The sequence below is a fragment of the Nicotiana tomentosiformis genome, chromosome 2 (genome assembly GCF_000390325.3).
Source record: "Nicotiana tomentosiformis chromosome 2, ASM39032v3, whole genome shotgun sequence".
Taxonomy (NCBI): Eukaryota; Viridiplantae; Streptophyta; class Magnoliopsida; order Solanales; family Solanaceae; genus Nicotiana; species Nicotiana tomentosiformis.
The window spans coordinates 93,520,738-93,534,079 of NC_090813.1; the positions used below are offsets into that span (position 1 = coordinate 93,520,738).

The following is a 13,342-nucleotide window of genomic DNA, read 5'->3' on the forward strand; positions in this document are numbered from 1 at the left end:
AGAGCTTCGGCGCCGTAAACTGACGAGAACGGTATTGCTCCGGTACTGGATTTTGATGTTGTGCGGTATGCCCATAGAACCTCGGGTAGTATTTCTCTCTATTTTCCCTTGGCGTCGGTCAGTCTCTTCTTAATATTTTGGATGATGGTTTTGTTGGTCGATTCGGCTTGTCCGTTCCCGCTGGGATGATAAGGTGTTGATAGGATCCTTTTGATCTTGTGATCCTCGAGAAATTTAGTTACTTTGTTGCCGACGAATTATTTTCCATTATCACATACAATCTCGGAGGGCATCCCGAATCGACATATGATGTGGTCCCAAATAAAGTCTATGACTTCCTTTTCTCTGGCTTTCTCGAAAGCCTGTGCTTCAACCCATTTAGAGAAATAATCAGTCATAAACAAAATAAACTGAACCTTACCTGGGGCCGGCGGGAGAGGGCCAACAATGTCCATTACTCATTTCATGAAGGGCCATGGGGACAGGACCGAGTGGAGTAGTTCCACGCGTTGATGAATCATGGGTGCATGCCTTTGGCATTTGTCGTATCTTCGAACGAACTCCCTTGCATCATTTCCTATGTCGGTCAAATAGTACCCTGCTCTGTTTACTTTGTGGACCATCGATTCGGCACCGAAATGATTTCCACAAGTGCCCTCGTGAACTTCCCATAGGATGTAGTCGGTATCTCCCGGTCCCAAACATATTGCCAACGGTCCATCAAACGTCCTTCTAAACAGTGTCCCGTCCTCGGACAAAGTGAATCGTTCTCCCTTTATGTGAAGAGCTCTCGACTCTTTTGGATCTAATGGAAGCTTCCCGTTCTTTAAGTACTCTATGTATTTGTTTCTCCAATCCCACGTTAAACTTGTGGAGTTTATCTCGGCGTGACCTTCTTCGATTACCAATTTCATGAGTTGTACGATAGTCCCCGAGTTGAGTTCCTTGTATTCGACCGATGAACCTAAGTTTGCAAGAGCGTCGGCCTCGATGTTATGTAATCGAGGTACATGTTGTAAGGTACATTCATTAAATCGATGTAGAGTCATATGTAGTTTATGCAAGTACCTCTGCATTCGGTCTTCTCGGACTTCAAAAGTCCCGTTAACTTCGTTTACCACGAGGAGTGAATCACACTTAGCCTCAATGACCTCCTCTCCCAAACTTCTAGCTATTTCGAGACCTGCAATCATGGTCTCATACTCGGCCTCATTGTTAGTCAATTTGTAGTTCTGATAGACTGTCTAACTACATTACCTGTGGGTGATTTTAGTACGATGCCTTGTTCGAACCCCTTCGCGTTCAAAACACCATCCGTAAGGAGGGGTCCAGACTCCCGAAGATGTACCCGATTTTATCAGTATTTCTTTTTCAACCGCGGGTACGAGGACCGGCGTAAAGTCAGCCATAAAGTCCGCAAAGATTTGAGACTTGATGGTTGTTCGGGGTCGATACTCAATATCGTACCCGCTGATTTCTATGCCCCATTTGGTCAATCAACCCGAAAGCTCGGGTTTGTGCAAAATATTTCTAAGAGGATAAGTTGTTAACAACACATATTGGATGACATTGGAAATATGGTTTTTGTTTCCTAGAGGCGCTTATTAAAGCAAGTGCTAATTTTTCTAAGTGTGGATATCTAGTTTCGGCCTCACCTAAGGTCTGACTAACATAACAGATAGGGAATTATGTACCTTGTTCTTCTCGGATCAGAACTCCACCTACCGCTATCTCCGAGACTTCCAAGTACAGGTAAAGTTGTTCTTCCACTTTCGGAGTGTGAAGTAGTGACGAGCTCGATAAATACCACTTTAGTTCCTCCAAGGCTTGCTGGCATTCCGGAGTCCATGAAAAATGTCTCTTCTTCTTAAGCAACGAAAAGAATCAGTGGCTCCTATCTGAGGATCTCGAAATGAATCGTCCTAGGGCGGCTATCCGCCCCATCAGCCTATGCACGACCTTTACATTATCTACTACCGTGATATCCTCGATAGCTTTGATTTTATCGGGGTTGATTTCAATTCCTCGGTTGGACACCATGAAACCAAGAAACTTGCCCGAGCCAACCCCGAATGCACACTTTTCGGGGTTGAGCTTCATATTGTACTTCCTTAGTGTATCGAAAGTCTCCTGCAAATGCTTTAAATGGTCCTCTGCTCGCAGGGACTTAATTAATATGTCATTAATAGAAACTTTCATTGATTTTTCTATTTGTTCTTCGAACATTCGATTTATTAGGCGTTGATAAGTTGCACCAATATTTTTTAGACTGAATGGCATTACATTATAACAGTAGGTACCGTACTTAGTGATAAACGAGGTTTTTTCCTATTCCTCTGGGTTCATCTATATCTGGTTGTATCCGGAGAATGCATAGAGTAAACTGAGAGTCTCGTGGCCGGCCGTGGCATCGATCATATAATCGATATTAGGCAAAAGAAAAGAACCCTTGGGCATGCTTTATTCAGGTCTTTATAATCTACACACATTCTAAGTTTGTTTCCCTTCTTAGGGACTACCACTACGTTTGCTAACCATTCAGGATACTTTACTTCCCGAATGGATCCTATTTTGAGAAGTTTTGTTACCTCGTCCTTGATGAAGGCATGTTTGACCTCGGACTGGGGCCTTTTTGTTTGCTTCACCGGGCGAAATTTAGGGTCCAGGCTTAGTTTGTGAGTGGTAATTTCTGGTGGAATCCCTATCATATCGAGGTGGGACCAATCAAAGCAATCCACGTTAGCTTTAAGGAAATGAATAAGTTTTTTCATGAGCTCAGGGTTTAGCCCCGTGCCCAGGTATACCTTTTGTTCGGGCTAATGCTTGGCCAGTGTGACTTGTTCCAGCTCTTCGACCGTTGACTTGGTGGCGTCGGAGTCATCGGGGATTATGAAAGATTAAGGGATCCAGTAGTTGTCGTCCTCGTTGATCCCTTGCTCCTGCAAATTGGTCGAGGCCGGTATCTGTGGTTTCTATTTGGCCTCCTGCTTTTCCTTCGAACCCGATCCCCTCGTTGATGAGAATGTCGATGCTTGTATCACTTCATCGACTGCAAATATCTCCTTAGCGGCGGTTTGCTCCCCGTACACTATTTTGACTCCCTCCAATGTCGGGAACTTCAGAACTTGGTGATTGACATCTTGGTGTATTTGAATACGGGTCCCTGAGGAATATCGACCCCTCCAAAAATCATGTGGATCACGTGTTGCGGCTCTTCTTGCTCATTTTGTTTGTTTGAATCTCTGTTCTTGAAGTGATTTTTAGCCCGATCGCTTAAGAATGCTCGAAGATGCCCTTCGTTGAAAAAACGGGCTACCTCCTCCCTCAACTATCTGCAATCTTTTGTTCTATAACCATGAGTGCCATGATATTTGCACATTTGATTAGGATTTCTCTAGGCTGGATCAGTCTGTATAGGTCGGGGCCACCTGGTGTCTTTGATGGTCCCTATGGCCGATACAATAGCTTAGGCATCAACGTTAAAGTTGTATTCCGATAGTCGTGGTGCTTCTTTGGGTTCGACATTTTTGTCGAAACTACTCTTAATCATGAGCCCTCGAGAGCTCTGTCCTTGATCATTTCTTCTGTCAATTCGAACGGTGTTACGTCCAGGCCCGTTATTTCTCTGATCTCCACTGTATGGCTGATATCGATTTTTGTTTGACCGTGGTTCCCAATCAATATCCTTTTTAATTCTGTCGATGGTCATGTTTGGATAAACGGACCCGGAAAGAGCCCTCAACTAGTCATCCTCTACCCTAATCTTTGACTGGTACCGATTATGTACATCGGCCCAAGTTACAGCTGGATATTCGATCAAGTTCTGCTTTAACTGTTGTGAGGCTACCGAACTTCGTATGTTTAGGCCTTGAGTGAAAGCTTGAACGGGCCCATTGTTTGTGACCGGTGGTAGATCCATTCGTTCCATTTGAAAACGAGATACAAATTCTCTTAGCATCTCGTTCTCTTTTTGCCTTACCTTGAAAAGGTCCGACTTCTTAGTTTCGACCTTTATGGCTCCGACGTGTGCTTTTACAAAAGAATTTGCAAGCACGACAAAAGAGTCGATAGAGTTAGGTGGTAAATTATGATACCATATCATTGCTCCCTTTGACAGGGTCTCCCCGAATTTCTTTATTAATACAAATTCGATCTCATCATCCTCTAGATCGTTCCCTTAAATGGCACACGTGTAAGAGGTAACACACTCGTTGGGGTCGGTCGTTCTATTATATTTAGGAATCTCGGGCATGCGGAATTTCTTGGGGATTGATTTGGGCATTGCGCTCGGGGGGAAAGGTTTTTGTACGGAATTTTTGGAATCCAAACCCTTCAATATTGGTGGTGCCTCCGGGATATGATCAACCCTGGAGTTATAAGTTTCTACTTTCTTGTCGTTTGCCTCAATCCTCTTTTCTCCTAACTCTATCTGTTTTGTCAGTTCCTCAAGCATCTTTATAATTTCGAGGTTAGTCCCCGATTCTTGTTCATTTGACCTTACTACAGCTCGCCCCGTTCTGTGGATGACTTCTTTGGGTGGACCGGACTCACGCCTGCTTGGTGCCTGGGTTTGGCTCTGCAATCGAGCTATCGCTACCTGTTGAGCTTGCAATATTTCGAAAATCATACGCAGGTTGATCCCGTCTTCTCCAATATTTTAGGTATTTTGAACTGCATATCGAGTTCCACCATGAATATTTTTTTCAGGGCCGGAATGTTGGTTAACTTCAATGGACACATGTGAGTTAACGTCAATTGGATCCATAGCCCGAGTCCCAACAGGGTCAGCAGGTGGCCTTTTGTCCCCGGGCGCCACTTTGTTATTCTCATCTTGATTACCATATTCGTAGTCAATATGTAGGGGCACTAATTGAGAGTTCGTCATTTTTAGCCCGAAATCAAAGATACTTCCAAGAGCAAGTGCGAAATAGTGTGTTTTACAAAGATTTGTATCAAGTAACCACTATTATCCTTGGCCCCACGGTGGGCGCCAAACTGTTTTACCCAAAAAACAGATAGGCAATTGAATTTATACGTAGTTCTAAGGATACGTGGTATAACTTGGTATAAATTGGGAAAGATAAATAAGTGAATATCTAAATTAGCTGTAAAAGAGATGAATGCAAACCAAATGGATTAGTTAGCCAAAGCCTTCTAGTTTTATCACTTTCAAATTCAATGAAGAGCAACTAATAGAAGAACAATATGGCTAAAAATCTGAAAATAGAAGAAAGATAGTTGTTGCCTTTTATTCTATGGATCTCAATGAATCTCCATGAGTCTGTATCCATCCTTCTTCTACTAATGGTAACAACCCTTAATATAGTGGGGAAATCCTATTAAAAAATACATAGTGGGGATTCCATGATAGATTAATTAATTAGTTTCTCCTTGATTTGCGTCGTGATTTCTGCCGAAATTCTCTCCCAATTGCGGCTATAACAACTTTTTTGTTTTTTTTGCTCGATCTTGATCGGTCTCTGGATCTCGAAATTGGTCTTGGCCGATATCGATCTTGATCGGTCTCTGGGGCTCGAGCTCGACAACCTAACTTCGCATCATGGCCCGATATAACAATGATGAACCTCGGACTATTACGTTTCAATCTTGATTAGTCATACGAAGGGCAAACTCGGATTTTGACCGTATACACAACTTTAATTCTTGAAAATAGTAAAGGTAGTAAAGAAAATTAATCTGCCCTAAATTTATGTGAAATGTTTTAAGAATATGTTAAAGTACATAATTGTAATTATCAAGACACTAGGGACTGGGCTATCTCTTGAGACTAATGTTTGTTTTCGAAATTTTCCAGGCCTCCGGTTGGGTCGCTTTTTCCCCCAAAGCTTTGTGAAATAAAAAGGGCAAAAGTGAAAAGATAGACCAACTCGAGCTATTAACTAATTCTATTTGAAACTCGTGTGTAGCTACATGCTTCACTTTTTCATTCTATGGAATTTCTTTTGAACGTGGGGCTCTGAGTTTGCGTGGTAAGAAAATTAGCATGATTTGCACGTAAGAGTTTCCAGGCACCAATCATTTAGTGCGAGATGGAGTAATATTCTGCGACCGAGTGCCTTGGCCACCAAGTATTTCAGTAACATATTAAAAAATACTGCCACGTAATCTGGAAACGAGGGTTCATTTTTTAATTCTATTGAATTTCTTTTGTATGTCGGGCTTTGGCTTTTTCACATTATACATTGGTCATGATCTGGACTCTGCACGTTCCAATATTCATTAATCATTTAGTGCCAGATAATGTATATACTATATTCTACTAAGTATGTGCCTTGACCACGAAGTATGTGGTGGAAACATCTTAGGCTAGCTTTACCACCCTTCTTCAGTCCTAAATTAAACTTAATCATTAAGGTCATGAGTTCGTGGTGGAATAGACAAAATTTATTATCCTCAATCAAAAGTCATGAGTACGAGTCTTGAAATTTAAAAAAATTCAGATAGAAAAATGCTAAGGTCGGGGCTTCCATGAAAATACCAGACATCAAGTGAAAAATCAAAAAAAATAAGTCATTCTAATATTAAATCCAAACATGTAACGATTTCCAAAACTTCTTAGCCTATATCTTAAACTTAATTTTTTTTATACTAAATCCAACATGCATGTAATGGTTAATTGATCTCTTGTTTCAATATTACAAGTGGATTGAATATAAAATTCAAGTATAGCTACATATGGTAATTTTTTAAATGTATAGCTACAAATGATAAATATTGTGCATATGTTTGCTGTGTTGCATAATTTATCACAAAATATTTTGGGCACTTTGCAAAATTAACATATATACCTTGGTTTCTCAACATATCACTATACTGTTTTTTACTTTTAATTTTCATTTTAGGACTACTGAATTTAACTTTTACTTAGGGGTCGTTCGGCTGAAGGTAATAGAAAAATTGATTCCTTACCCAAAATTTTGCATAAGTTAATACAGTATTTGACTGGCTAAATTGGTAAAAATAATCGCTGGAATTGGACCATAATGTACCACTTGAATTTACAATAAAAGAGGTAATAAAGCTTGGCTATGAAGTTTCCACTCTAATGCTTGGCTAATACTGTATGCTAGGGGTGTTCAAAACCGAACCGAAATCGAAAATCGAACCGCAAAAATGGCTTAATGGCTTATTGGTATCGGGTTAACGGCTTAACGGATGGGGAACGGATTGAAATATTTTTATTAACGGCTTATCGGTTTGGGGACGGATTATTCAATTTTCTTAACGGATAATCCGTTAACCCGTTAAGAATATATATATAATATGTATATAAAATAAGTAATAAAAATCTCTTTCTTATCGTGGGCCGTGGCATTATACAAGCAAAAGTGTTAAAACTTAAAAGTGTATCTTTGCTGTCCACTTGTCCAGTACCCTTCTTTATCAATACTGCAAAAGTTTTAAAACTTAAAGTATTTCTATACAGTTGTCCACTTGTCCAATACCCTTCTTTATCAATACTCTATTAGGCATTCAGATTTGAGACATTAGAAAAAGAAACCCTAACATCTAAAAGTGCTAATTTCAGTATTACACCCAGGCCCCAGCAGCCAGAGCAGCATACTCACTGTCTCCCTCTCGCTAACTAGACTCTCTATCTCGCCTCTCCCTCTCGCCAACTCGCCAACTCGTCGTCTCGCCTCTCCCTGTCGCCATAGCTAGAGCCCAGAGCAGCAGATGGTAAGTTTCTTTTCTTGTTGAAATTCCAACTGTTGCCTTGTGCTGTTTTGAGATCGATTTTGACAGTTTCTGTTTAAATATCTGTTAAGGAAATAGTTATTTTTATTTCTTTTCTTTTCTTGTTGTAGTGACTCATAGCATGGCTGAAAATATACAAAGTGATAAGATGATGGGTGAAAGTGGGGCTTCTAATTCAAATGCAATAAGCCAATCTGAAACAACGGAGTCAAATATAATCAAAAAAAGGAAAAAAAGGTCTATTGTGTGGGATCATTTTACATAAATTATTACTTCTGAAGGGAGTACAAAAGCAAAATGTGACTATTACTTTATTGAGTATTGTTTTAAGACCAAAGACGGTACGTCGACACTTCTTTCTCATATGTTTAAATGTCCTAAACGCCCTGCTATTGTTGATAAAAAACAATCAAATTTAGATTTTCAATCTGTTCCGGGAGGTAGTCAGGGTGACATAGCTGTTGTTACTTGGAAATTTGATCAAGAAGAGTGTAGGTAGGCGTTATGTCGTATGGTAATAGTTGATGAGCTTCCTTTCAGCTTTGTTGAGAAAGAAGGTTTTAGAGACTTTATGAAAGTTGCGCAACCTTATTTTCGGATCCCTTCCCGTAGTACTGTAACTAGGGATTGTTTTGATCTTTTTAATGAAGAAAAGTAAAAGTTGAAGAGGTCTTTTATAGAAACGAAACAAAGAGTATGTATTACCACAGATACCTGGACTTCTATACAAAGAATTAATTATATGTGTATCACTGCTCATTGGATTGATAGTGAATGGAATATGCATAAAAGAATAATTAATTTTTTGTCCTATTGTTAGTCATAAAGGAGAAGATATGGCAAATGGTATTGGTAGGTGCTTACGTGAGTGGGGGATAAATAAGATCTTCACTGTCACAGTTGATAATGCAAGCTCCAATGATGTGACAGTAAAAGAATTGTCTAAGAAATTAATAAAAATGGGAACTAATTTGATGAACGGTAATCACCTTCACGTGAGATGTATGGCTCACATCATGAATCTTGTGGTCCAGGATGGTTTAAAAGAATCTTCAGTGTCTATTGAACGTGTTAGGCATGCAGTGAGATATGTTAGGCAGTCTCCTGCGAGGTTGAAGAGGTTTCAAGAATGTTTTAATGATGAACAACTCAATTGTAAAAAAACTTTGTGCTTGGATGTTCCAACTAGGTGAAATTCCACCTACTTGATGTTGCGTAGGGCTGTTAAATTTGAAAGTACATTTTCACACTATGCATCTAGTGAAATTGGCCTAAGACATTATCTTGAGCATTCTTATATTGAAGTTGGAATTCCTACAGATGAACTTTTGAGTAGTGATTGGGAGAATGTAAAAAGAATTACAAAGTTTCTTAAAATCTTCTATCTTCTTACTTTGAAAATATCTGGATCACGTTATGTTACATCGAATATTCATTTTCTTGAAATTTGTGCGGTTGCTGTTTATTTGAAGCAATTGATAGCAAATGAAGATACAGTTTTAAGTGAAATGGCAAAGAAGATGAAGGAAAAGTTTAATAAGTATTGGGGTGATCCAGGGAAAATGAACAAGATAATTTTCATCGCATGTATTTTGGATCCACGTTACAAGCTCGAATCAGTTGGTTATGCACTTGTAAAGATGTTTGGTGAAGATCCGGGGACAACTATACAAGCAGAAGTGAAGAAGTACATGACTTCATTATTTTGTGAGTATGTAAAGTCCAGCTCAAAAGGTGTCGTGCTTGCTTCATCTTCAGATTGTTCTTCATTGGACACTTCTACTTCCGGGCTTTCTGACAATCAAGTAAGCACCCAAAATACAGGACTTTTAGAATCACTAATGCAAGATATAAAAAAATATAAAAGTGGGAGTGGAGGTGTGGATACTAAAACAGAGTTAGATAAATATTTTGGTGAAGAAACTGAGGATGACTCTAAAGAATTTGATGTTCTTCTCTGGTGGAAATTGAACTCAGCTAGATTTCCTGTTCTTGCGGAGATGGCTCGTGATGTATTAGCGGTTCCGGTTTCAAGCGTGGCATCCGAATGTGCGTTTAGTACGGGAGGACGTCTTCTTGATTCATTTAGGAGTTCATTAACTCCTAAATTGGTGCAAGCTCTAGTGTGTCTTCAAGATTGGATTCGAAATAAAAAATTAAAACAACATGTTAGTGTTGAGGAAGATATTGATAAAATCGAGCAGCTTGAACAAGGTAATAATATTATTACTATATTTGTTGTATATAAGTGTTGTGGATATGCTTATATTTATCACATGACTCATTATTTTAATTTATTTTCTTCAAATTTAGCTAACGATGGAAAAGACCCTTCCGTAATTGACATGTAGTATTAATATATCCGGTAAGAATTCAAATTGTAATGCAATGTTAATTAATATGTTAATATATTAACAATAAAAAAGGTAATAAAGCTTGGCTATGAAGTTTCCACTCTAATGCTTGCCTAACACTGTATGCTACTCGGTAAATGAAAACAAGAAGCATGTTAGTTCCACACGAGTCTTTCGAAAGTGCCGGACTTTAGTACTAATTTAATAGCTGTAGTTTTCACTTTAATACTAAACTAATAGCTGGAGTTTGACACTTGGACTATTTTTGACTTTATTATAGTCTTTTTCTCGAGAGTTGTTGGAGAAAAGCGATCCCCAACGAAAGTCTAGGGAAACATCCAACAAATATTACACATTATCTTTTTGTTTTTTTGTTAACATATACTAACCCCAATCCCCACACTAACCCAAACCCTTGAACGTTTTTTAATATATTAAACTAAATTAGAAACATGAAAACAGGGTAATTAACATACTACAATTGGCTCAATTTATATTGATAGCGTGAAAAGCCGTAAAAACGGTAAGCATATATATAAAACTTAAATTTGGAAAATTAACATTTAATTTGATACAACAACTTTGTATATGGATAAAACTGAGCTCGATGCTTGGTCGAGTATCTGGAACAATAGACCAGGCTCGGCACATCTGCAAGAGATCGAAGTTACAAATAAAACCGAGCTCGATATTGAGGTTCGAAGTTCGACAATACTATCAGATTTGCCCTCGAGTTTACCGAGGGCACGACCAATCCTACTTCTAACGGCCTCGAAGAAAAGCTTCGCCAGCTCATCCGATAAGGATCCGTGATTCTCGCCATTAACCAATCATTATGGCAGAAATAACAGAATTAAGTCAAAAAAGGAGTCAACGGTCTACATAATTTCTTATAAAATAATATTTTAAAAGCCTCATCTCCCTAAATATATAGACGGAACTTAGTAATTCAGGGGACATATTGTAACATACTTCAAAGAGTGGCATACTATTTTTTTCAGCTTTGTTCATATTATTCTGGCTTCAATAATATCACATCTAGATTCGAAAACAAATTGACCCTACGTTGCTTAAGTTATTCAATCTGCATGGTTTGTATTTATTTGTTCTTCCATATTAAATCTGATTTCTAGCTTTGTATCAAATTAGATCATGTATCCTTAAAATCGCGTATAAATTCAATTGTTATCCTACTTTTTTTTTAAAACTTTGTGACTAGTCAAACATATCAAAAATTGGGATGATCAGGAACTGGAAGTGGCATTTGTCTTAGAGTTTACAAAACATATTTCGTATTTGTTTTGTTTGAACTATTTTTGTAACAAATGTTTACTTTTTATATTTTAAGATATTTGTTTAAGATAATTGGATGATGTAGTACAAGTACTATCGTCATTTATCACTTCATATATTGTAATGAAAGTCAAGTTTCTACGGCCGCGTTTAACCGGCCAATTTCCTTGCGCTACACGGAGCAGACACTTCTTCTGAGCTAACTTTAGCAATTTAAAAGTAGTATATATAGTTGTACTAAACACGCCTCCAAATTACTAAAACCACACTAAGCTCCCATTTTCATTTTCATCCTCATTCATAATCTTACTAAAAAATATACCTTAGAAAAGAACACCAATATGGGAGCAATATCATTGACTGAATTAGGCTCTAAGCTTGCTGGATTGATGTTCATTTGGGGCACAATCCAGCAATTCTTCCCCTATACACTCCGCAAACGCATCAAATACTTTTGGCAGAAATTGGAAAATTACTTCTACCCTTATGTTCAAATTACTATTGATGAATTCACCAATGGTAAAAGCAACGATATATACACCCAGGTCAACTCTTATTTGGGTACTAAGTCAATCAACAAAGATGCTAAATATCTCAAAGCTGAAAAGTCCAAGAACAGTAAGTCTGTTGCTGTTAGCTTAGACGAAGGAGAAGAGATTACTGATCAATTCCTAGGAGCTAAACTCTCTTGGCGCTCTCATATCGAAACATTCAATGAAAATTCTTCAGGACGTAAAAATTCACGTCCAATTGAAAAGAAAAGTTACACTATAACTTTCAATCAACGATATAAAGAAATGGTCATTGGAAAATACTTGAAGCATGTGATGGAAGAAGGTAAGGTTATTGAGTTTAAAAACAGGAAACAAAAGATTTACTCCAACAATTGTAGTGAGGATTGGTATTGGTATGAAAAAGGTATGTGGAGGGACATTAACTTTGAGCATCCTGCAACTTTTGATACTTTGGCTATGGACCCTAAGAAGAAGGAGGAAATAGTCATCGATCTCATTGCTTTTAGCAAAGGAAAGGACTATTATTCTAAGGTTGGTAAAGCTTGGAAGCGCGGCTATCTTCTTTATGGTCCGCCAGGGACAGGAAAATCAACTATGATTGCAGCTATTGCGAACTTCTTGAATTATGATATTTATGATCTTGAGCTCACTTCTGTTAAGGACAACTCAGGGCTTAAGAAGTTGCTTATGGAAACAACAAGCAAGTCTATTATTGTAATTGAAGATATTGATTGCTCTATTGATCTCACAGGCAAGAGAAAGAAGAAGAAAAAGAAGAGCGAGGAAACAGTAAACGAAGATCAGGAAGATGACTCAGACTCGTCTAAAGAAAAAGCAAGTGAAAATAAGGAAACAAGCAAACTTACACTTTCAGGACTGTTGAATTTCATTGATGGAATATGGTCAGCTTGTGGTCAAGAGAGGATAATCATATTTACAACCAATCATAAGGATAAACTTGATCCAGCTCTCATACGTAGAGGACGGATGGATATGCACATTGAGATGTCATATTGCAAATATGAAGCATTTAAAGTGTTGGCTAAGAATTATTTGGATATTGAAACACACCCTCTGTTTCAACAGATTCAAGGTTTATTCGAGGAAGTAAACATTAGTCCTTGTGATGTGGCTGAAAATTTAATGCTGAAAAATGTTTCTGAAGGGCCTGAGATTTGCTTGAATAACTTAATTCAAGCTCTGGAAAAGGCCAAGGAAAAGGCCAGTAAAGATAAAGAAGCTAAGGAAAAAGCCAGCTTGAATTCCAAGAACATCAAAAAGTTTTCCACAAAATTGGTTGGTCGTCTAAAAACGTTGTGGAAATGATGTTTCCATATGTTTTCAACTTCACTTACCTGATCTTTCCTTCTCTTTTTGGCGGCCAGGGGATTGGGGCTTCTCCATGTATAGTCTTATTACTCTTATCTTATTATAATCAGAAGTAGAATAAAGTTTGGTGTC

The 13,342-nt window shown here is 38.3% G+C and overlaps 1 protein-coding gene across 1 annotated transcript; it reads left to right on the top strand.

The window, feature by feature from the left end:
- The first annotated feature begins 11,623 nt into the window (after window positions 1-11,623).
- On the top strand, window positions 11,624-13,342 carry LOC104090770 (AAA-ATPase At3g28510-like). The gene has a single exon (XM_009595947.4). It carries the CDS (start codon window positions 11,708-11,710, stop codon window positions 13,205-13,207), a length of 1,500 nt encoding a protein of 499 aa, XP_009594242.1. The 5' UTR covers window positions 11,624-11,707; the 3' UTR covers window positions 13,208-13,342.